This window comes from Oncorhynchus clarkii, chromosome 25, assembly GCF_045791955.1.
Source record: "Oncorhynchus clarkii lewisi isolate Uvic-CL-2024 chromosome 25, UVic_Ocla_1.0, whole genome shotgun sequence".
In the NCBI taxonomy this organism is placed as follows: domain Eukaryota; kingdom Metazoa; phylum Chordata; class Actinopteri; order Salmoniformes; family Salmonidae; genus Oncorhynchus; species Oncorhynchus clarkii.
Window position 1 is genome coordinate 11,336,742 of NC_092171.1, and position 24,312 is coordinate 11,361,053.

Here is a 24,312-nt window from a genome sequence, read left to right on the forward strand (position 1 = left end):
TACAAAAAAATATCCATTAATTCTAATCCACATAATAATTCAAATGTCCTGTTGCTGCAGGGCTATTTCCCTGCTGTAGTAAACTGTCTCAAATGAAGATCTGCAGTCGTCTTACCAGGTCCCAGAGAGTTGCAGAAGGCAGTGAGTTCCTGGGTCATGCCAGAGGACAGCTGTTGACTGATCTCTCTCAGACTATCACTGGGACTGAACATCCCCTCAACCAGGATACGACACTGGTGTTTACCTACAACACACACACACATAGTATACACCAGTTATTACATGCACGCATGCATGCACCAAAAAGCCTGCAACCCCACTTAAGTCGATGTGTAAACACACACACAGCAAATTTAAGAGACAGGTAGGCACCCACACACAATAACATTACACCCTCCTCCCCACCCCTCTACACACACACACACACACACACACACACACACACACACACACACACACAATAAGATTACACCCCCCCCTCCCCACCCCTCTACACACACACACACACACACACACACACACACACACACAATAAGATTACACCCCCCTCCCCACCCCTCTACACACACACACACACACACACACACACACACACACACACACACACACACACACACACACCTGTCACCACCACACAGGACTCAGTCTCCTGTCCCTTGGCTGTACAGATGATGACCACATAGTTGGTATGAGCCAGCCGTCCCTCCATCAGCCTAGTGAAGGTGCCAGCCAGCCCCAGAGCCATCGAGACCTTCTCCTCCTGCACCACCACACCCTCCCCACATGACGAGGCTGCCAGCTGGGCCAGCCAGGGCAGCTGGGAGGGGGTGAGGACCTGGGCCTGTGGCAGCCCAGGCAGAGTAGAGGGAGCCTGGGGGAGAGAGAGGCCAGGCTGGGGCTGCTGGTGCTGGTGCTGGCGAATCTCACGGAGGTGGGACTCTCTCCAGGAGCGCATGAAGATCTGCTCCAGGTCCTGGATCAGTGGGACCTGGTCTGGGCCTGGAGGGAAACGTCAATAACCAGTTATTACCAACTAGGTTTTTAACGATTGCCTCAATGTGTACATTCTGCACAATTCATCCTTTTTAACTGAGGCAGCAGGTAACGTAGTGGTTGAGGGGTTTGGGCCAGTAACCAAAAGGTCGCTGGTTCGAATCCCCGAGCCAAGGGAAATATCTGCCGATGTGCCCTCGAGCAAGGCACTCAATGCGTATTGCTCCTGTAAATCACTCTCGATAAGAGCGTCTGCTAAACGACTACAATGTCAAATGTAACTGTGAGCATGACTGAAATGTAAAAACCAACCATCTCGCTCTCACCTAGTTGCACCAGGTAGTACACAGTGAGTAGTATCTGCATCTCTACAGACAGGGGCTGTATGGGAGAGGGTCCGTAGTGTTGGTAGACCCTGGGCAGGGCCTGGCTGTTCTGATAGCAGCTCTGGAGCAAGGAGCTGACCTGCACATCACACACCTTACCACTCAGCTGGGGTAGGCTGCCGTGACCTGGGGACCAGAGACATACACACACACACCAGATGCTACTGCACAGGATCAGGTTGTGGGAAAATGGACAGTGAGCTAATGGATACTCCCAGGGGATGGAGGGACGAGGGGGAGGGGTGGCATGTTGAGAGGTGGAGAAGTGAGAGAGAGCAGAGAACATTATGACCTTTCCATTGCTTAGCTAAGAAGCGCAGCTAAGCAATGGACACTGGGCTCAGACTCCAGGCCTCAGTGTCTGCTGAGGTTTGTGGCGCTCTTGCATTTAATGCCACTGAGGAATAGGATCACCGCACTCACACACAGAGGCACACACAAATACACACACACACACACACTTCTGACCTCTGAAGATGACGGGCTGGAGTCTGCAGGTGTGCAGCAGTTGATCAGGCACTGTGACCGACGGCCCGGGGGGAGAGTGGGGGTTGGAGGACACCTGGGACATACTCTCTGGGGGGGCATGGTCTGTGGGTAAAGAGAAAAAACACACACACACACAGCAGGTAGCAGACATAAAACAGTAGTAATTAACTATACCCACAAAGAAAATAGCAGCCTTGCATGTTATTTCGCTTCAGACATCTGAAAATGCATGCTCTCTCTCTCTCTCTCTCTCTCTCTCTCTCTCTCGTTCTCTCTCTCTCTCTCTCTCTCGCTCTGAGCTCCTACCTGGTTTGGTACCATTGGTGAGCGATGAGGAAGAGGAAGAGGAAGCTGGGGGGGTCTTCACAGCAGAAGACTCTGGAGACCAGCCTTTGTGTCTCTTTTTAGGTGGTCCCGCATTGAGTGTTCCTGACAGGACAAGCAACACACTGTTATGTATTGTATGTCTCAGGGGGGGACGCTTCTGGTGTGCAGGCAACTTAAAAATACAGAATATACAGAATCATTTCTTCTTGAGGGACAACATTCATTCATAAGGCACCCTAAATACAGTGCATTCTAGTTCATTTGCTTGCTTGTTCATTAATTCATTGATTCATGCCAGCCAGCCAGCCAGCAAGTCAGCCAGTCAACCAGCTAACTAACCAGCCAGCCAGTTACCCAACCAGCCTGCCAGCTAACCAACCAGCCAGCTAACTAACCAGCCAGCCAGTTAACCAACCAGCCAGCAGCAGGCAGTATAACCGTAGCTCACTATTGATGATAAAGATAGCACAGTCTTTGTCACATTAATCAGCTCCTTCCTCTTTCCCCTCTACACATGCTGTCCTCCCTCTCCTCTCTGCCTGCTCTCTTCTTATGGAGCAACAGAGACAAAGACCAAAGGCCCCACGTGTTGAAACGCCCCTATCAAAACCCAGACTGGCAGGAAGGAGGCCTTCCACTTTACAACTAAACCCACTGGGAATGAGACAGACAGAAAGAGAGGGAGAGAGGGAAAGAGAAAGGGAGAGACTTTTTACTGTGCTACTTTTATTGAGATAACAGTCTGAGGGAGATAGAGGGAGAGAAAGGAGAGAGGGAGAGTGTTGCTGAATGAAAGGGGGTCGTAAAAATCGGGGCCCACACACACAATACAGCCGGCGCCTACTGGGCATTTAGAGTGTTAAAACACAGGAGCTCTCTCTTTCAGGGGGAGGTGTGAAGATGAGGGGGGGGGGGCTACAATGACATCACATTTAGGAGGCATGGCCTTAAATGACTTCACATTTAAAGCCATGCCTCCTACCCCATAGAGATGCTATAATGCATGTCATTCTATGTCATACCCCTTTATAATAAACAAACAAACACACACAAACAGGCGCACACACACGAATAGAAATACATGCAAACACACACACACACACACACACACACACACACAAGTTACCTATAACTGTGGGTCTCCCTGGTCCATTGGACAATACGGCCGTATGGGGCAAAGGATTCTGGGATAGGGGTGTGTGGCTCCCATTGGTCAGGGGAGGGCGAAGGTCGGCCAGGTGAGGCTGACCGACGGGACCTACAGGGGAGCCGGCTGGAGAGATGGAAAACAACAACGGCAACCAAGGTCATCTAGTGTGGGGTCATGTCTGTGAGTATACTGTCTGTGAATGTACTGTCTGTGAGTATACTGTCTGTGAGTGTACTGTCTGTGGGTGTACTGTCTGTGAGTGTACTGTGTGTGAGTGTTCTGTGTGTGAGTGTACTGTGTGTGAGTGTACTGTCTGAGTGTACTGTCTGTGAGTACTGTCTGTGAGTGTACTGTGTGTGAGTGTACTGTCTGTGAGTGTACTGTCTGTGAGTGTACTGTCTGTGAGTGTACTGTCTGTGTGTACTGTCTGTGGGTGTACTGTCTGTGAGTATACTGTCTGTGAGTATACTGTCTGTGAGTGTACTGTCTGTGAGTGTACTGTCTGTGAGTGTACTGGGTGTGAGTGTACTGTCTGTGAGTGTACTGTCTGTGAGTGTACTGGGTGTGAGTGTACTGTCTGTGAGTGTACTGTGTGTGAGTGTTCTGTGTGTGAGTGTACTGTGTGTGAGTGTACTGTCTGTGAGTGTACTGTCTGTGAGTGTACTGTCTGTGAGTGTACTGGGTGTGAGTGTACTGTCTGTGAGTGTACTGTGTGTGAGTGTTCTGTGTGTGAGTATACTGTCTGTGAGTGTACTGTCTGTGAGTGTACTGTCTGTGGGTGTACTGTCTGTGGGTGTTCTGTGTGTGAGTGTACTGTGTGTGAGTGTACTGTCTGTGAGTGTACTGTCTGTGAGTGTACTGTCTGTGAGTGTACTGGGTGTGAGTGTACTGTCTGTGAGTGTACTGTCTGTGAGTGTACTGGGTGTGAGTGTACTGTCTGTGAGTGTACTGTCTGTGAGTGTACTGTCTGTGAGTGTACTGGGTGTGAGTGTACTGGGTGTGAGTGTACTGTCTGTGAGTGTACTGTCTGTGAGTGTACTGTCTGTGAGTGTACTGGGTGTGTGTGTACTGGGTGTGTGTGTACTGTGTGTGAGTGTTCTGGGTGTGAGCGTACTGGGTGTGAGTGTACTGGGTGTGAGCGTGCTGCTTGTGAGCGTACTGCTTGTGAGCGTACTGGGTGTGAGTGTACTGGGTGTGAGCGTACTGGGTGTGAGCGTACTGGGTGTGAGCGTACTGGGTGTGAGCGTACTGGGTGTGAGCGTACTGGGTGTGAGCGTACTGGGTGTGAGTGTACTGGGTGTGAGTGTACTGTGTGTGAGTGTACTGGGTGTGAGCGTACTGGGTGTGAGCGTACTGGGTGTGAGCGTACTGGGTGTGAGTGTACTGGGTGTGAGCGTACTGGGTGTGAGCGTACTGGGTGTGAGCGTACTGGGTGTGAGTGTACTGGGTGTGAGCGTGCTGTACCAGTATAGCTTCCGGGTGGGTGTCCAGGGTGAGCGGTGACTGCTGGATTGAGGAGGTGCTCGTCTGAGATCACATGACCGTCAGAGGCGTTGGGCGCCGTCTGTCTCCCTCTAGTCTCTGAAAAGACAACGCACGGTCAGATTAGCATTTGGCTTCACACACAATCACAGCCAGACAGGCAAACAGAAACCCACACAGTCAAAACCAACGAAACACAGTCAATGCTCCTGTACTTACACAGCGTCTGTGTGTGTGTGTGTACTAACTTGAGAGAACGGATGGACATTTTCCGAAAAAGCATTAGTCACACTCAAGTGATTATGTTAGTGTCAGCTCAATTTACATTTGAATGTAAACTCTACTCTAGTTACTGTAGGTCTGAAACTCATCCTTCTTCCTTAACTGTGTGGATTAGACTTGAATTACTGTCCCTCTGCCTCATATACTGTATACCACGGGTATTGTCAGTTACACAGTAACAGTCTAGCCACAGGCTTCGGCCCTTCTTCACCTTGACCCCAGTTCTGACCTCTCACCCCAGGCCTCTGTCCTCCACACCTGGACAGACAGGTCGGGTCACAGACCCCTCCTCTCTTACAAACTCCAACTTTGACCCCAGACGAGCCCCCTGTCCACAGAACGACAGCAGAGATACACAGAAGGAAGGAGAGACTGACCCACTGGCCTGACGCCCTCTCTCCCCCCTCTACCTCGCTCTCTTTCTCAATTCAATATACTTACACTTACACTGTCATGGAAAGATCACACATGAAAATATCCCCCAATCCCCTCTACTCCCCCTGCTTGTGTTACCGAGGCCCTTCCAGCAGATAGCAGCCCCTCTGACCAGCTGTCCCTGGTTGTTCCTGTACAGATGGTACTTTAAGTGCTTCTGTTTCTTGGGCTGGGTGCTCAGCTTCAGGTTGATGTGGTTGGAAAACTCAGTGAAGTAGCGAAAGCCCTTCTCTCCACAGCCTATACAGTTCCCAGAGAACCCTGAGGACGACCACACAAACACTAGGTCAGTGTGTGTGTGTGTGTGTGTGTGTGTGTGTGTGTGTGTGTGTGTGTGTGGGAGACTCAGTGAAACAATAATAAGCCCTTTCTCCAATAGTAAGACAAAGAGTGTGTGAGCAATGATGTTTCCATGGTTACAGGTCAGCTGGGTTCTGAGATGGTGTGTGTGTGTGTGTGTGTGTGTGTGTGTGTGTGTGTGTTTGTGGTTGGGAGACTCAGTGAAACAATAATAAGCCCTTTCTCCCATAGTGAGAGAAAGAGTGTGTGAGCGATGACATTTCCATGGTTACAGGTCAGCTGGGTTCTGAGGTGGTGTGTGTGTTGTGCTTGTGTGTTTGTGTCTAGCAGAGCCCAGGTTGAGGGACTAATAACGTGTGTATGTGTCTGCAATCAGGATACCCTGACTGTTCTCTATAGCCTCTCTCTGTCAGTCTCTCTCTCTGTCAGTCTCTCTCTCGGTCAGTCAGTCAGTCTCTCTCTCTGTCAGTCTCTCTCTCTGTCAGTCTCTCTCTCTGTCAGTCTCTCTCTGTCAGTCAGTCTCTCGGTCAGTCAGTCCGTCTCTCTCTCGGTCAGTCAGTCTCTCTCTCTCGGTCAGTCTCTCTCTTGGTCAGTCTCTCTCTCTCTCTCTGTCAGTCTCTCTCTCTCGGTCAGTCTCTCTCTCTGTCAGTCAGTCTCTCTCTCTGTCAGTCAGTCTCTCTCTCTGTCAGTCAGTCTCTCTCTCGGTCAGTCAGTCTCTCTCTCGGTCAGTCAGTCTCTCTCTCGGTCAGTCAGTCTCTCTCTCGGTCAGTCTCTCTCTCTCGGTCAGTCTCTCTCTCGGTCAGACTCTCTCTCGGTCATTCTCTCTCTCTGTGTCATTCTCTCTCTCTCGGTCAGTCTCTCTCTCTCGGTCAGTCCCTCTCTCTCGGTCAGTCTCTCTCTCGGTCAGTCTCTCTCTCGGTCATTCTCTCTCGGTCATTCTCTCTCTCTGTCACTCTCTCTTGGTCATTCGCTCAGTCATTCTCTCTCTCTCTGTCATTCTCTCTCTGTCATGTCTGTGTGTGTCTGTATCTCACCCAGCAGTGCGTTGCGTCCTCGTTCGTCGGGCAGGAACCTGCGGTCGACAGCACACACCAGCAGTGTGTCTGGTGCACTGGGGGACTTGGCCCCTACCAGCAGGAAACTTGGGGCCACGTTTAGAGGCTCTGACACCAGGGAGGACAGACGCAAGTCCCTACCGGCCTGGCAGAACCCTGAGACACACACACACACACACACACACACACACAGTTACCCTAACCAAACAGACAGAGATTAGGCTTAGAAGCCTAAGCCAGGAGACAATGTATACAGTGAGGGTGTTCATACCGTCCGTGGTGCAGCATCCTTCTGGTGGGGGCTTCATCTGGTATGGAATGAGGGGGCTGTTGGACTCCGAGCCATCTTCCTCCTCCTCATTCTCCACCCGGCCTGCTGACATACATTCTCATTACAGAGTGTCACAACACACACACGCACGCCCACACACACACACACACACACACACACACACGCACACGCACACACACGCACAAACACACCACTGTGCAGGGGTAGCTGCTCTGCCTCCAGGTAGAGCTGTGAGAAGACAGGCCGTGGCACCACAGTGTTGGAACGGAGAGAAGCCTCGATGGAGTTATGAAGGACCTCCTCAAAACGCGTGGTCCTCAACTGGCCGGCATACGAGTTCCCCATCGCACACCTAGACACACAGGAATGCAAACACACACGCACAAGTTCAACAAGATCGTGTGCATTACCTCACAGTTTACCATAACCCGCCTACACACACATGCTCACACACACATGCTCACACACACACGCTCACACACACACGCTCACACACACACGCTCACACACACACACACACACACACACACACACACACACACACACACACACAACATAGGAGCACCCATCCAGTCATATCTCTCTCTCTTTCTCTCCCTCTCGCTTTCTCTCAATAATATATATGGCTCTGTTGTCACTTCATCTGTCACACAACCTGGACCAACCTTGTGGCACTACAGGCACTGTCGGAGCTAGGAACACAAGCATTTCGCTTACACCCGCAATAACATCTGCAAAATATGGGCAAGTGACCAATATTTTTTTTTTGATTTGACTTGATGCTTACCCCAAATCATTCCTTAGACAGGGTGAACAGTAGCGCTCAAAAAACTCTAGGTGGCAGTCTGCCCTCCCCCGCCTGTTTTCAGACATTAGCTTGGCTCACGTGAACTACAATCCCGACCCTTTGTTCAAACGTTTCGAAACGGCACGGCTTTCGAAAACGTATCTTTCACCCACGAGAAATAATAAAAAATGATCTACAGTAAGTGGTGTGGTCTTTCCGTCGGTTCTCCGTAAACAAGCGCTGTGACACGTAGATATGGCCGTGTGGGAACGCTACCCTTAATTAACCCTATAAAAAAAGTGTGCCTCAATTGAACCTTTCATTTCATTTGTATTATTTCTCGCTGGTATGAAAGACAGGGTCTGAAAGCTTCCAAAAGCGAACTGCAAAACAACGCGTGAGAATGTGCAGATTGAGCGTCGGGGCTCTTAACAAAACTCCCCCTGTACAGAAGACCCCTTCGTCCAATGACTCTTGTGTGTGATGTCCTGGAACTGAGAGCCATGGTCAAGGGCTAGGTGAACAGGTGACACCAGTAACTGAAACCCATGTCAGTCAACATCCTTTTTCAGGTCAGTAGAGTAAGTTGAACAACACACAAAAAAGCAGAGCAACAGGCAAAATGTCCCTCAGAACCCAGAAAGGATTGGATTTGAAAATAAATGCAATTTCCTTCATTTGATTTTCTTCATTAGGCATGTTGACAATGTTGTGATTAAAAATGGACTTGCGGCACAGTTTGTTTGGCCTCATTGAGGCGAAGTCAGAAGAAAGGTAACTTCAGGACGGCGCTGTGTCCCCTGCCTGGGGAAGTTGACCTCAGAGAGCGACAGCTGATTGTCTCTTCCTGTGTTTCACTGAGGCAACCAAACTACTCAGACTTGTCGGGAGAATCTCAAATTGGACAAAAGTCCATCCTCTCTTCGATTCCTCCGTCCTCATCTCCTCTCCTCCAAACCGACAATTGGCAGAGTGATCGAGGAGTGTTAATTCGTTAGTAGGTCGAACGAAGGAATCTGCTCCCCTCCTCGATTACCTACTTTGTTAGAGTATCCTCATGCACACATTTAAAAACAACACACTACTTATCCATTTAGCTATAAAATAATGAGTTGCACAACCAGCTACATTTGTTTTGATCACTTTACACGTTCATTTTGGGATTCACACTTGATGGACGCGAGTGGAGGAGAGTCTCATTTCATACAAGTGCATCGCTCCCTGATTACCTTTGAACTTTTTGTCAAAAAGAGGCAAAGAGAGGTTATAGGTTAAAACTTATTGAGATTTTCCCATAGTTTCCCTATCAGTGAATATGATTACATAACACAAACAAGAGAGAGAGAGAGAGAGAGAGAGAAAATAGGGGGGTAAAAATAAATCAAGAAAAATAGCGCGATACAGAAAGAGAAGATGAAGTAGTGCATCTTGTTGTGAACAGCAGACATTCGCTAACTAGCCTGTTCTTTACACTGACTCACACACACATACATACTCACATACACACTCCCACACAAACATACACATACAGCAGCGATGGCAGACACTGGCGCAGAGGCGGTCCAATCTCCACCTGCATAAAAACAATCAGCTGCAGTCACAGAGTCAGGTCGCCCTGACCTATACAGCCTGCTCGGCTCAGCTCGCCCCCACCACACACAACCGCGCACACACACATTGGTGGCTCAGCTCAGCAGCATGGGTAAACAAAGCACTCCTGATCGAGTCACACAGCACGGCCAGCACTCAGTCATTATTACAGACTACTACAATGCAGTACATACTACACTACAGTGCATTTAGAAAGTATTCAGACCCCTTCACTTTTTTCACATTTTGTTACGTTACAGCCATATTCTAAAATTGATTAAAATGTTTTTATTCCTCATCGATTCACACACAATACCCCATAATGACGAAGCAAAAACTGCTTTTAGAATTTTTTGCAAACGTAGAAAATTAAAAAAACTGAAATATCACATATACATAAGTATTCAGACCCTTTACTCAGTACTTTGTTGATGCACCTCTGGCAGCAACTAAAGCCTGGAGTCTTCTTGGGTAAATAAAATAAGAGGGTGAAACACCCGTCGCACACCAAAACATAACTTGCCCAAACATACAACAAACAATCACCGACAAGGACATGAGGGGAAACAGAGGGTTAAATACACAACATGTAATTGATGGGATTGGAACCAGGTGGGAAGGAAGACAAGACAAAACCAACGGAAAATGAAAAATGGATCAGCGATGGCTAGAAGGTTGGTGACGTCGACCGCCGAACACCGCCCGAACAAGGAGAGGGACAAACTTCGGCAGTAGTCGTGACATGTACTTTGCTCCGTTGATCTTTCCCTCATCCGGACTAGTCTCCCAATCCCTGCCGCTGAAAAATATCCCCACAGTATGATGCTGCCATGCTTCACCATAGGAATGGTGCCAGGTTTCCTGCAGATATGACACGGCATTCAGTCCAAATAGTTCAATCTTGGTTTCATCAGACCAGAGAATCTTGTTTCTCATGGTCTGAGAGTCCTTTAGGTAACTCGACACAATCCTGTCTCGGAGCTCTATGGACAATTCCTTCAACCTTTTTGCTCTGACATGCACGGTCAACTGTGGGACCTTATATAGACAGATGTGTGCCTTTCCAAATCATGTCCAATCAACTGAATTTACCACAGCTGGACTCCAATCAAGTTGTAGAAACATCTCAAGGATGATCAATGGAAACAGGATGCACCTGAGCTCAACTTCGAGGCTCATAGCAAAGGGTCTGAATAATTATGTAAATAAGGTATTTCTGTTTTTTATTTGTAATCATTTCTAACAACCTGTTTTTACTGTCATTATGGGGTATTGTGATGTCATTTTGGGGTATTGTGATGTCATTATGGGGTATTGTGATGTCATTATGGGGTATTGTGTGCAGATAGCTGTGGGAAAAATGTTATTTAATCCATTTTAGAATAAGGCTGTAACAAAACAGCATTTTCCGAAGGCACTGTATACACACAATAACATTGACTATACACACTAAGCCTATACAGTATACGCTCATTATTACAGAGTAGCACACAAACCTTCACTACGTCACATACTCCAGATGAAGGCACAAAACAAAACGTAGGCCGTAGGGTACTATCTCTGAAGGCCAATACTTTTGACGTTTTAGTCATTCAGCAGACGCTCTTATCCAGAGCGACTTACAGTTAGTGCGTCCATCTCAAGATAGCTAGGTGGGACAACTACACATCACAGTCATAGTAAGTACAAGTTTCCTCAATAAAGAAGTTATAAGAAAAGTCAGCGCTAGTAGGAAAAGACAAAAGCAGATTTTTTTCCCCCACAAATTTCATGAGGTCTTATTGAAGTTACTCTGAAAAGGGTTTCAGGTGTTTTTGGGAAGATGGGCTCTGCTTTCCTGACGTTATGGGGAAGCTTGTTCCACAATTGGGGTGCCAGGATAGAGAAGGGTTTTGTCTGGGCTGAGCAGGAGCTGACCCCCATAGGGGTGGGAGGGCTCCCTGCCTGGGGCAGTTGACCTCAGAAAGTGACAGCTGATTGGTTTCTTTAGTAAAACACAGGAAGACCGTTCGGGAGAATCTCAATTGGGAAAAAGTCTATCCTCTCCTCGACTCCTCCGTGACCCGGAAACCAATAAGTGTCAGAGTGATCGAGGAGAGTGTCAATTCGTTAGTCAAACGAAGGAGTCTGCTCCCCTCCTCGATTACCTCACGCGGAAGTGTTTTCAAATCCCCCCCCCCCCCTCCCCTTGAATCAGCTGTTCTTTTCTCAAAGGAGAAAAGCATGCACACATTTAAAAACAACACACTACTTATCCATTTAGCTATAAAATAATGAATTGCACAACCAGCTACATTTGTTTTGATCACTTTACACGTTCATTTTGGGATTCACACTTGAAGGACGCGAGTGGAGGAGAGTCTCATTTCATACAAGTTTCCTCTCACCTCCGCTTCCTGATTACCGAAGAGAAGACCGAGGACAGAAGGGAGCAAAACGTATTGAGATTCCTCCACACTTCCCCTATCAGTGAATATCATTAGGTAACACAAACAAGAGAGGGGGAGGAGGGAGAAAGAGAGAGATTTTATTCAATTTTAGATTGAGTAGGATCCCCATTAGCCAATGCCAGCAGCGACAGCTAGTTTTATTTGGGTCCGACACATAACGAAAAAGACATTACAGACAAAATACTTTACAGTTTACATACATTTAAAAACATTAACAGGTAGTGTGTGTGTGTGTGTGTGTGTGTGTGCGTGTGCGTGATCTATCAGTTCCACATACATGTCATTACATAAACACAACAAATAGGTCACATGGGGGAGAGGCGTTGTGCCGTGTTGCTTTATTTGTTTTTTGAAACCAAGTTTTCTGTTCACTCATGGCTCTGTAAAATACTATACTCTGTAAAATACTATAATCTGTATAATACTATACTCTGTAAAATACTATACTCTGTAAAATACTATACTCTGTATAATAGTGAATGTTTTCTTGAATTTGTTCTGGACCTGGGGACTGTGAAAAGATCCCTGGTGGCATGTCTGGTGAGGTAAGTGTGTGTGTCAGTGCTGTGTGTACAGTAAGTTGACAGTGCAAACAAATAGAAATTTAGCCAAGAGAGACTGGCATGCTTAGTATTCATATTAGCCCTCTGATTACAATGAAGAGCAAGACGTGCTGTTCAGCTGCAGCGGTCTAAGGCACTGCATCTCAGTGCTAGAGGCGTCACTACAGACCCTGGTTCGATTCCAGACTGTATCACAACCGGCCGTGATTGGGAGTCCCATAGGGCGGCGCACAATTGGCTCAGGGTCGTCCGGGTTAGGGTTTGGCCGGGGTAGGCCATCATTGTAAATAAGAATTGGTTCTTAACTGACTTGCCTAGTTAAATAAAGGTTAAATAAAAATACATACAAAATGTACTTGGTCTTTCTTTGCAGCACTTGACCATATGACTGGACAATAATCAAGATAAGATCAAACTAGAGTCTGCAGGACTTGCTTTCTGGAGTGTGGTGTCAAAAAAGCAGAGCATCTCTTTATTACGGACAGACCTCTCCCCATCCTTACTAGAAGTCGACCGATTAATCGGAATGGCCGATTAATTAGGGCCAATTTCAAGTTTTCATAACAATCGGAAATTAGTATTTGTGGACACCGATTTGGCCGATTTTTAAATTTATTTAAAAAAAAAGTTTTTTACACCTTTATTTAACAAGGCAAGTCAGTTAAGAACACATTCTTATTTTCAATGACGGCCTAGGAACGGTGGGTTAACTGCCTTGTTCAGGGGCAGAATGACAGATTTTTACCTTGTCAGCTCGGGGATTCAATCGGGCAACCTTAACTAGTCCAACGCTCTAACCAACTGCTTTACATTGCACTCCACGAGGAGCCAGCCCGTTACGCGAACGCAGTAAGAAGCCAAGGTAAGTTGCTAGCTAGCATTAAACTTATCTTATAAAAAACAATCAATCAATAAATCATAATCACTAGGTTAATGATATTACTAGTTTATCTAGTGTGTCCTGCGTTGCATATAATTGATGCGGTCCGCATTCGCGAAAAAGGACTGTCGTTGCTCCAACGTGTACCTAACCATAAACATCAATGCCTTTCTTAAAATCAATACACAAGCATATATTTTTAAACCTGCATATTTAATTAATATTGCCTTTTAACTAGGGAAATGGTGTCACTTCTCCGCCTGGCTCGTTGCGAACTGTGTGAAGACTCTTTCTTCCTAACAAAGACAGCCAACTTCGCCAAACGGGGGAAGATTTAACAAAAGCGCATTTGCGAAAAAAGCACAATTGTTGCACGACCGTACCTAACCATAAACATCAATGCCTTTCTTAAAATCAATACCCGGAAGTATATATTTTTAAACCTGCATATTTAGCTAAAAGAAATCCAGGTTAGCAGGCAATATTAACCAGGTGAAATTGTGTCGCTTCTCTTGCGTCCAATGCACGCAGAGTCAGGGTATATGCAACAGTTTGGGCCGCCTGGCTCGTTAGCGAACAAATTTGCCAGAATTTGACGTAATTACGTAATTATGACATAACATTGAAGGTTGTGCAATGTAACAGGAATATTTACACTTGGGGATGCCACCCATTAGATAAAATACCGAACGGTTCCGTATTTCACTGAAATAATAAACATTTTGTTTTCAAGATGATAGTTTCCGGATTCAACCATATTAATGACCTAAGGCTCGTATTTCTGTGTGTTATTATGTTATAATTAAGCCTATGATTTGATAGAGCAGTCTGACTGAGTTATGGTAGGCACCAGCAGGCTCGTAAGCATTCATTCAAACAGCACTTTCGTGCGTTTTGCCAGCAGCTCTTTGCAATGCTTCAAGCATTGAGCTGTTTATGACTTCAAGCCTATCAACTCCCGAGATTAGGCTGGTGTAACCGATGTGAAATGGCTAGCTAGTTAGCGGGGTGCGCGCTAATAGCATTTCAAACGTCACTCGCTCTGAGACTTGGAGTGGTTGTTCCCCTTGCTCTGCATGGGTAACGCTGCTTCGATGGTGGCTGTTGTCGATGTGTTCCTGGTTCGAGCCCAGGTATGGGCGAGGAGAGGGACGGAAGCTATACTGTTACACTGGCAATACTAAAGTGCCTATAAGAACATCCAATAGTCAAAGGTATATGAAATACAAATCGTATAGAGAGAAATAGTCCTATAACAACTACAATCTAAAACTTCTTACCTGGGAATATTGAAGACTCGTGTTAAAAGGAACAACCAGCTTTCATATGTTCTCATGTTCTGAGCAAGGAAGTTAAACGTTAGCTTTCTTACATGGCACATATTGCACTTTTTACTTCCTTCTCCAACACTTTGTTTTTGCATTATTTAAAACAAATTGAACATGTTTCATTATTTATTTGAGGCTAAATTGATTTTATTGATGTATTATATTAAGTTAAAATAAGTGTTCATTCAGTATTGTTGTAATTGTCATTATTACAAATATATAGATATTTTTAAATCGTCCGATTAATTGGTATCGGCTTTTTTTGGTCCTCCAATAATCGGTATCGGTATCGGCGTTGAAAAATCGTAATCGGTCGACCTCTAATCCTTACAACGGTTGAATCTATATGTTTTGACAATGAGTTTACAATCTAAGGTAACATCAAGTAATTTAGTCTCCTCAACTTGTTCAACAGCCACACCATTCATTACCAGAGTCAGCTGGGGGAATGATTTGTACCATGCTCTTTGTTTTAGAGATGTTCAGGACCAGTTTATTACTGGCCACCCATTCCAAAACAGACTGCAACTCTTTGTTAAGGGTTTAAGTGACTTCATTAGATGTGGTTGTTAATGAGTACATTGTTGAATGGACACACACATTGTTAAATGCTAGTGGCAGATAATTGGTAAAACTAGAAAAGAGTAGAGGGCCTAGAGAGCTGCCCTGCGGTACACCACACTTTACATATTTGACATTAGAGAAGCTTCCATTAAAGAAAACCCTCTGAGTTCTATTAGAGTGATAGCTCTGAATCCACGATATGGCAGAGGTTGATAAGACATAACACATACGTTTTCTCATCAACAGGTTATGCTAAATAATATCAAGGGCTGCACTGAATTATAACAATACAGCTCCCACAATGTTTTTATTATCAATTTCTTTCAACCAATCATCAGTCATCTGTGTCAGTCCAGTACATGTTGAGTGCCCTTCTCTATAAGCATGCTGAAAATCTGTTAATTTGTTTACAGAGAAATAGCATTGTATTTGGTCAAACACTATTTTTCCTAACAGTTTGCTAAGAGCTGGCAGCAAGTTAATAGGTCTGCTGTTAGAACCAGTAAAGGCCACTTTACCACTCTTGGGTAGCAGAATGACTTTGGCTTCCCTCCAGGCCTGAGGACAAAGACTTTCCTCTAGGCTCAGATTAAAGATATGACAGATAGGATGGTAGCTGACTCTATAGCCACTCCTCAGTAGCTTTCCATCTAAGTTATCAATGCCAGGAGGTTTGTCATTGTCACATTGTATAAATAATTGGAGACAGGTGCAGGAATTTGTAATAGGGAGGTTTAATACTCTACCCAAAATACACAACCTGCCATGAAAAGGCACGGGAATGAAGCCCAAAACAAACACGTATCCAAAAACACAGAGACGTAACCCAAACAAAAGAGTGAGGTTAAACTTCTAATAAATACACAGGACGAGACCCGCAATACACTACATGGGGCGAGACCCGTAATAACAAATGCACAACAATACACGGGACAAGACCCGTAATAACAAATGCACAATACACGGGGCGAGACCCGTAATAACAAATGCACAACAATACACGGGGAGAGACCCGTAATAACAAATGCACAACAATACACGGGTCGAGACCCGTAATAACAAGTGCACAACAATACACGGGGCGAGACCCGTAATAACAAATGCACAACAATACACGGGGCGAGACCCGTAATAACAAATGCACAACAATACACGGGGCGAGACCCGTAATAACAAATGCACAACAATACACGGGGCGAGACCCGTAATAACAAATGCACAACAATACACGGGGCGAGACCCGTAATAACAAGTGCACAACAATACACGGGGCGAGATCCTTAATAACAAGTGCACAGGTACTCACAAGACCAACGGACATGGGAACAATAACCGACAAGACAATGGTGAACAGAGGGCGCATATATACAATTACTAATCAGGGGAATTGGAAACAGGTGTGCGTAATGAGACAGCTCAGTGACGCCTAGAGGCCGGTGATGTAGACCTCCGTAACTGGTGCACGGAATGAGTACTGAGGGAATCCGTGACAATCATTATTGATCAATAACAATTTTTCCACCTTTCCCACACTAACTTTACAAAATTCAAACTCACAATGCTTTTCTTTTGCCCAATCTATGCTGACTGTTCATTTTTTGGCATTTCCTGCTTAAGTTTGCCCACTTTGCCAATGAAGTAATCATTCACATAATTGGCAACATTAAATGCTTTTGTGATGAATAAGCCATTCAATGAACGATGGAGTTGAATTTGTCTTTCTGCCCATATTCATTTAAAGTACTCCAAAGTTTTTTTCAGCATTTTTTATATTGTTGATCTTGGTTTCATAACACAGTTTCTTCGTCTTTTTTATTGCGTTTAGTCACATCATTTCTCAATTTTCAGTAAGTCAGCCACTCAGATGTACAGCCAGACTTATTAGCCACTCTTTTTGCCCCATCTCTTTCAACCATAACATTTTTTTATTCTTTATCAATCCATGGAGCCTTAAGAAACTGACTGTTAGAACGGTTAACAGGTACATGTTTATCAATAATTAGAAGAAGCAATTTCATAAATTCATCAAATGCAGTGTCTGGATGCACCTCATTAATCACATCAGACCAACACCTATTTTTAACATCATCCACATAAAAGTCACAGCAAAATCTGATTTATGATCTCTTGGACACTATTTTAGGCCCGAATTTTGGAACTTTGGCTTTCCTGGATATAGCCACTATATTGAGATCACTGCATCCAATGGGTACGGATACAGCTTTAGAACAAGGTTCTACAGTATTAGTAAAAATGTGATCGATACATGTGAGTGATCTTATTCCTTTAGTGTTTGTAACCACCCGGGTAGGTTGATTCATAACCTGAACCAGATTACAGGCACTGGTTACAGTGAGAAGCTTCCTCTTGAGCGGAAAACCAGTCAATATTCAGGTCCCCAAGAAAGTAAACCTCTCTGTTTACATCACATACACTATCAAGCATTTCACACATATTATTTAGATACTGACTGTTCACACTTAGTGGCCTATAGCAACACCCCACAAGAAAAGGCTTTAGATGTGGTTGCAGGTTCACCTGGCACAACACTTCAATACCACTTGACATTACAGGGATATGGCTCGGAATATATACAGCAACACCTCCCCCGTAAGCATTCCTATCCCTTCTATAGATGTTATATACTTGTATTGCTACTGTTGTATCATCAAATGGATTTTCTAAGTGAGTTTCAGAAATGGCTAATATGTCAATGTTATCTGATGTTAGAAATAAAGTCTCATGAAATCAGTAACTTGCTAAGGCTACATATATTAATATGGGCTAATATGGGCTATTTTCAGCCCTTTCCATAAAAGGGAAAAAGCAAACAAAGCAAGAAACATAATATACTTTCAGCAGTCCATCGTTCATTGAATCAGATGGTGTGCGTAAGTGTTTGTGTGTGTGCTGCGGGGTTGAAGCTATGAACCCATAGGCTTGGTTCTCTCATCCCTTCCAGACTTTTGGGAGGGAGGGTGGACAATGAGCCTGTCATAGTGGATGTAAGCAATGTCTCAACGCACTCTGGCAGCTTTCATGGCTGGGATAAGTTATTTCCTCCTCTGGCACACAGCATCAGGATATTCCTCATTGAAGGTGACTTCCTCTCAAGTTCTTGACTCTTTCCAGAACAGCTACCATGTCCTTGAACCTCAGGAACTTGACCACTATCGGCCTGAGCCTGTCACACCTCCAAATTATCTTGGAGAAACTGAAGATGGTCCACAGGAAGATTGAATCTTCCTGTGGACCATCTTCAGTTTCTCCAAGATAATTTCCCTCACGTTGTCGTCAGACTCCGTCTAGGTCTCAGGTGGAGATTCTGGAGTGTTGTTCCACCTTAATGGTCCCTCAAGATAATCAGATTTCTCCGTCATTGTTATCATGGATTCACATACAGAATTGATGTCCTCTCAATGACTTACAGATCACAGTCATCTTGCCATTCTCCTGTTTGAACTGTTTTTCAGGTCCTGGACCTCTCTGGTCAGGTCATCCAATTGTTTTATTAGTTGACTCCACCAGTATTTGGGCAACACTTGAAGCTATTTTCTTGTTACTTGTAGAACAAATTTTGTGTCTGTTTAAAAAGATCCTTCACCTGTGATAGAGAGACACCACTGTTCTCAACGGTACTCCCGCCGGCTTTGGTTGTTGTCATGGTAGCAATGTAGGTTACGCTGTTACTCCTCGCAGTTCCAGACAGGGAACGTTGCAGGGAAGATAGAACCGTGGGGAGAGAGAAAATAGGGGGGAAAAAGCAAGAAAAATAGTGCGATACTGAAAGAGAAAATGAAGTAGTGCATCTTGTTGTGAACAGCAGACATTCGCTAACTAGCCTGTTCTTTACACTGACTCACACACACATACATACTCACATACAGCAGTGGCGGCAGACTCCGGCGCGATGGCGGTCCAATCTCCCCTCCCCATAAAACAATCAGCTATACAGTCACAGAGTCAGGTCGCCCTGACCTAAACAGCCTGCTCTGCTCAGCTCGCCCCCACCACACACACACAAAGGTGGCTCAGCTCAGCAGCGTGCGTAAACACAGCAAGGCCAGCACTCACAGTCAGTCACTATTACAGTCGTGTGAGTGTGACTGAGTGTGAATCTGCTCTCTAAATAGTCAGGCTGTCTGACGGAAAAACACACATCACAACACTAGGTCAATCCCACCTAATCCCACTACTCTAAACCCCCTGATCAGTCCATATGTGGCCTACACACACACACACACACACACACACACACACACACACACACACACACACACACACACACACACACACACACAGACACTCATCATCTCAGCACAGTTCTTTAGCCCTTTATCTGAAAGGCGAGTCAGACCACCAACTGCTAGAGGAATCCACCCTAGCCACCAATGCTAACTAGTAATGCTACTACTGCTAAGGCTAACGCTAGCCTACCTTTCACTCTTACAGCAACGACAGTCAGGGGCCAATCCTTACTTCAGATCATCTTCAAGACTGCTGCCTAAATCAGTGTTTCTCAACTATTGTTGTGCCTGGGACTTGCAAGCTATGATATCAATACAAGGACCACTTGTATTGATATCAATGGAATATTCCATGCAAGGGCGCAATATTATTATTGCGGGGGGGGGGGGGGGGGGGGCAATATTGTTATCCTCTTTTTTTTTTATCCAGTCGAATAAACACTACAAACAGCCTACCAGACCGATCGGAGGCGTCCGCATGGTCCTAAAGCACACTGTTGCCTCGTTTTGTCATGGAGCATAGTGTGGGGAAAGCACAAGATGAAAGACTATAACAGGGTTCCCCCAACTGGCGGCCATGTTTTCTGAGCAAAAATTCTAAATATATAGATACAGTGGGGCAAAAAAAGTATTTAGTCAGCCACCAATTGTGCACGTTCTCCCACTTAAAAAGATGAGAGAGGCCTGTAATTTTCATCATAGGTACACTTCAACTATGACAGACAAAATGAGAAAAAAAATCTGAAAATCCCATTGTAGGATTTTTTATGAATTTATTGATTTTTATGAATACATTCACAGGTGTTAGTATGCATGCATGTGTCTGTGCCAATGTTTGTGTTGCTTCCCAGTACCCGCTGTCCCATAAGGTGTTTTTGATCTGTTTTTTAAATCTAATTTTACTGCTTGCGTCAGTTACTTGATGTGGAACAGAGTTCCATGTAGTCATGGTTCTATGTAGTACTGTGTGCCTCCCATAGTCTGTTCTGGACTTGGGGACTGTGAAGAGACCTCTTGTGGCATGTCTTGTGGGGTATGCATGGGCGTCTGAGCTGTGTGACAGTAGTTTAGTCAATATGTCAATCAATACCTCTCATAAATAAAAGTAGTGATGAAGTCAATCTCTCCTCCACTTTCAGCCAGGAGAGATTGACATGCATATTATTAATATTAGCTCTCTATGTACATCCAAGGGCCAGCCGTACTGCCCTGTTCTGAGCCAATTGCAATTTTCCTAAGTCCTTTTTTGTGGCACCTGACTACACGACTGAACTTTATTTTTTAATTATCCGGTATTTTACCAGGTAAGTTGACTGAGAACACGTTGTCATTTACAGCAACGACCTGGGGAATAGTTACAGGGGAAAGGAGGGGGATGAATGAGCCAATTGTAAACTGGGGATTATTAGGTGACCGTGATGGTTTGAGGACCAGATTGCGATTTTAGCCAGGACACCGGGGTTAACAGTAGTCAAGGTGCGACAAAACTAGGGCCTGTAGGACCTGCCTTGTTGAAAGTGCTGTTAAGAAGGCAGAGCATCGCTTTATTATAGACAGACTTCTCCCCATCTTAGCTACTACTGCATCAATATGTTTTGACCATGACAGTTTACAATCTAGGGTTACACCAAGCAGTTTAGTCATCTCAACTTGCTCAATTTCCACATTATTTATTACAATATTTAGTTGAGGTTAAGGGTTTAGTGAGTGTTTTGTTCCAAATACAATGCTTTTAGTTTTAGAAATATTTAGGGCAACTTATTCCTTGCCACCTACTCTGAAACTAACGAAGCTCTTTGTTGAGTGTTGCAGTCATTTCAGTCACTGTAGTAGCTGGTGTGTATAGTGGTGAGTCATCTGCATACATAGACACTCTGGCTTTACTCAAAGTCAGTGGCATGTCGTTAGTAAAAATTGAAAGAAGCAAGGGGCCTAAACAGCTACCCTGAGGAATTCCTGATTCTAACTGGATTATATTTGAGAGGATTCCATTAAAGAACACCCTCTGTGTTCTGTTACTTGTCTAACTCTTTATCCACATTATAACAGGGGGTGTAAAGCCATAACACATACGTTTTTCCAGCAGCAGACTATGATCGATAATGTCAAAAGCTGTACTGAAGTCTAACAAGACAGCCCCCGCAATAATTGTATCATCTATTTCTCTCAGCTAATGATTAGTCAATTGTGTAAGTGCTGTGTTTGTTGAGTGTCCTTCCATATAAGCATGCTGAAATTCTGTTGATCATTTGTTTACTGTAAAATAGAATTGTATCTGGTCAAACACAATTTTTTTCCAGAAGTTTACTAAGGGTTGTTAAAAGGCTGAGCGGTGTGCTATTTGAACAGTAAAGGGGGCTTTACTATTCTTGGTTAGCGGAATGACTTTAGCTTCCCTCCAGGCCTGAGGGCACACACTCTCTAGTAGGCTTAAATTGAAGATGTGGCAATATCGTCTGCTATTATCCTCAGTAATTTTCCATCCAGATTGTCAGACCCCAGTGGCTTGTCATTGAATGAAGGAGCCGAGTTGTCATTGAATGAAGGAGCCGAGTTGGCTTTTTTCCCTAACATTTAATTTAAGGTGCCCCAAAGCGTTTTACTATCATTCTTTATATACTTTATCTTTGTTTCATAGTGTAGTTCCTTTTTCTTTAGTTTAGTCACATGATTTCATGTTTGGGCATCTTTCTGTCAATTTGCAGTCTACAAATAATTTTTTTGAATAAATTGGCTCGTGGCTGAATCCAGTTTGTTTTAATTTTATATTTAACCTTGTATTTAACTAGGCAAGTCAGTTAAGAACAAATTCTTATTTACAATGACGTCCTACCCTAGCCAAACCCTCCCCTAACCTGGACGATGCTGTGCCAATTGTGCGCCGCCCTATGGGACTCCCAATCATGGCCGGTTGTGATACAACCCGGGATCAAACCCGGGTCTGTACTGATGCCTCTAGCACTGCGATGCAGTGTCTTAAACCGCTGCACCACTTGGGAGGCCATCGCCACTTGTTGATGATCCCCGGATTATACACACACAAACACAAACACACATGCATGTACAAACAGTGACAGACACAGACACAGACACACACACACACACAGACACACACACACACATGCTAGTTTCTGGGCCAGTTAATACACTGATGCAGTTTATGAGGAAAGGAAGAGACGGAAGACAAAACAGCGTAATGACCAGAGCAACACAAGTCATCATCACACCTCTAAAATCACAGAATGGAGGGGTTTTAAAAGGAGAGGAAGAGAGGAGAGCGAGGGAGGGAGGGAGATAAAAGTAGAGGTGCACTGATGGCACTTTGGGGTCTTAAGAAACCCCACACTCCTCCTTCCCTCACCCCCTGACACGGAGGTGGCACTTTCTTTCATCCCCCCTCCTCCCCATCGCCTCCCTCTCTTCCCCTTCTTTCTTTTCCCAGGGGAGAGCAGCAGCACTATTGTGTCTGTTTATGACCCCCTCCACCCCCCACTCTCTGTCACACACACTTCAGTCTTGTATTTAGGAGCCTCTACACCCCCCCCCCTCCGCCCCACGTCAAACAGCGCTCAAAAAGATGCTTTTCCACTGATCTCAACCTCACATCCCAGAGTAGAAGTGCAGCCAATCAGAAGTAGCGACTTGAATACTGATGGACCGTCATAAAACCCTCTCTACGGTAGATGTGAAAATCATAGTCAGTTAAAACATGGGTCGCACTCTTAATGGTTCGCTACCATTACATAAGAAAGTCAAATGTATGTTCTGTTGTTGGTCCTCTGTGCCACATAAACTGTAAGGAATTAGTATTGAAAAGTATTACTATGGTAAACCCATTTAAATATCCCCCCATGAGCATTCTAAAATGCCAACTAAGAGGCTGATAGAAAAAGAGACATGAAGAGGAAAACTATGTGGCTTATGCTTGTTCCTTGACCGCAGCCTCTGATCCCAGTGTTTTGGCTAGATGGCTAGTAGTGTGCCCACAGAGATTTCCAAAAAAAACGAGGCGCAACATCGCGATACTTCCAGGAAGGCGTCGTGAAGCAGACTCGACAGACCAGACCGGGGTTTGGGGTTCGGCAAGTCAATTGGGAGAAGTGAAAAATGTGTTGTTCATTTTCTCAAATTCTAAAAGGCAAAAAAAACTAGATTCAAAGCCAATGTGTTAAGTAGCTGAAGTGGTCATTACTACAACTTCGTAAAAGTGACAAACTGACACGTTTTCATTCTTCTCAAAAACAACTTTATATCAAAGGAGCGAGCGCCTTTCATTTGACGGCCTGCACATGCTCGTCGCGACACGACCGTTAGAGCCGATGAAGTGTTTCTGCCAGCTGATATCGCCTACAAGCGTGATCGGGGATTTCTATTGGAGAAGCAGTTACTCCATAGCTTCATACTGTACTGCCTTTGCTATGACAGGTTCTGTTTTATACTAGAGCTGCTTTCTTGGTCAGGGCCCGTATCCAGATAGTGTCTTAGAATAGTGCTGATCTAGAATCAGTTTAGCCTTTTTAGATCATTATGAATCGAATCAAATCAATTGTTATTTGTCACATGCACCAAATACAACAGGTGTAGACTTTGACGTGAAATGCTTCCTTTACAAGCCCTTAACCAACAATGCAGTTCAATATTATTTTTTTTTAAAAGGACTAAATAAACTACAATAAAAATTGTAATGAAAAGTAACACAATAAAATGACTAT

At 44.9% G+C, this 24,312-nt stretch overlaps 1 protein-coding gene across 2 annotated transcripts in view; it reads right to left on the bottom strand.

Moving 5' to 3' along the window:
* The window catches only part of LOC139383536 (protein GREB1-like), a 99,289-nt gene that overhangs the window by 69,526 nt on the left and 5,451 nt on the right, over positions 1–24,312 (bottom strand). Inside the window, exons 2-12 of one of the 2 annotated variants that reach the window (XM_071128106.1) lie at positions 7,383–7,543; positions 7,171–7,272; positions 6,879–7,055; positions 5,623–5,805; positions 4,810–4,926; positions 3,322–3,468; positions 2,175–2,297; positions 1,848–1,970; positions 1,320–1,505; positions 622–999; positions 116–244 (exon numbers count right to left, since the gene is read on the bottom strand). In XM_071128106.1, the coding sequence (XP_070984207.1) occupies positions 116–244; positions 622–999; positions 1,320–1,505; positions 1,848–1,970; positions 2,175–2,297; positions 3,322–3,468; positions 4,810–4,926; positions 5,623–5,805; positions 6,879–7,055; positions 7,171–7,272; positions 7,383–7,543 (1,826 nt within the window). Of the gene's footprint in view, positions 1–115; positions 245–621; positions 1,000–1,319; positions 1,506–1,847; positions 1,971–2,174; positions 2,298–3,321; positions 3,469–4,809; positions 4,927–5,622; positions 5,806–6,878; positions 7,056–7,170; positions 7,276–7,382; positions 7,544–24,312 lie in introns of both variants that reach the window. The other variant, XM_071128105.1, reaches the window with a different exon arrangement.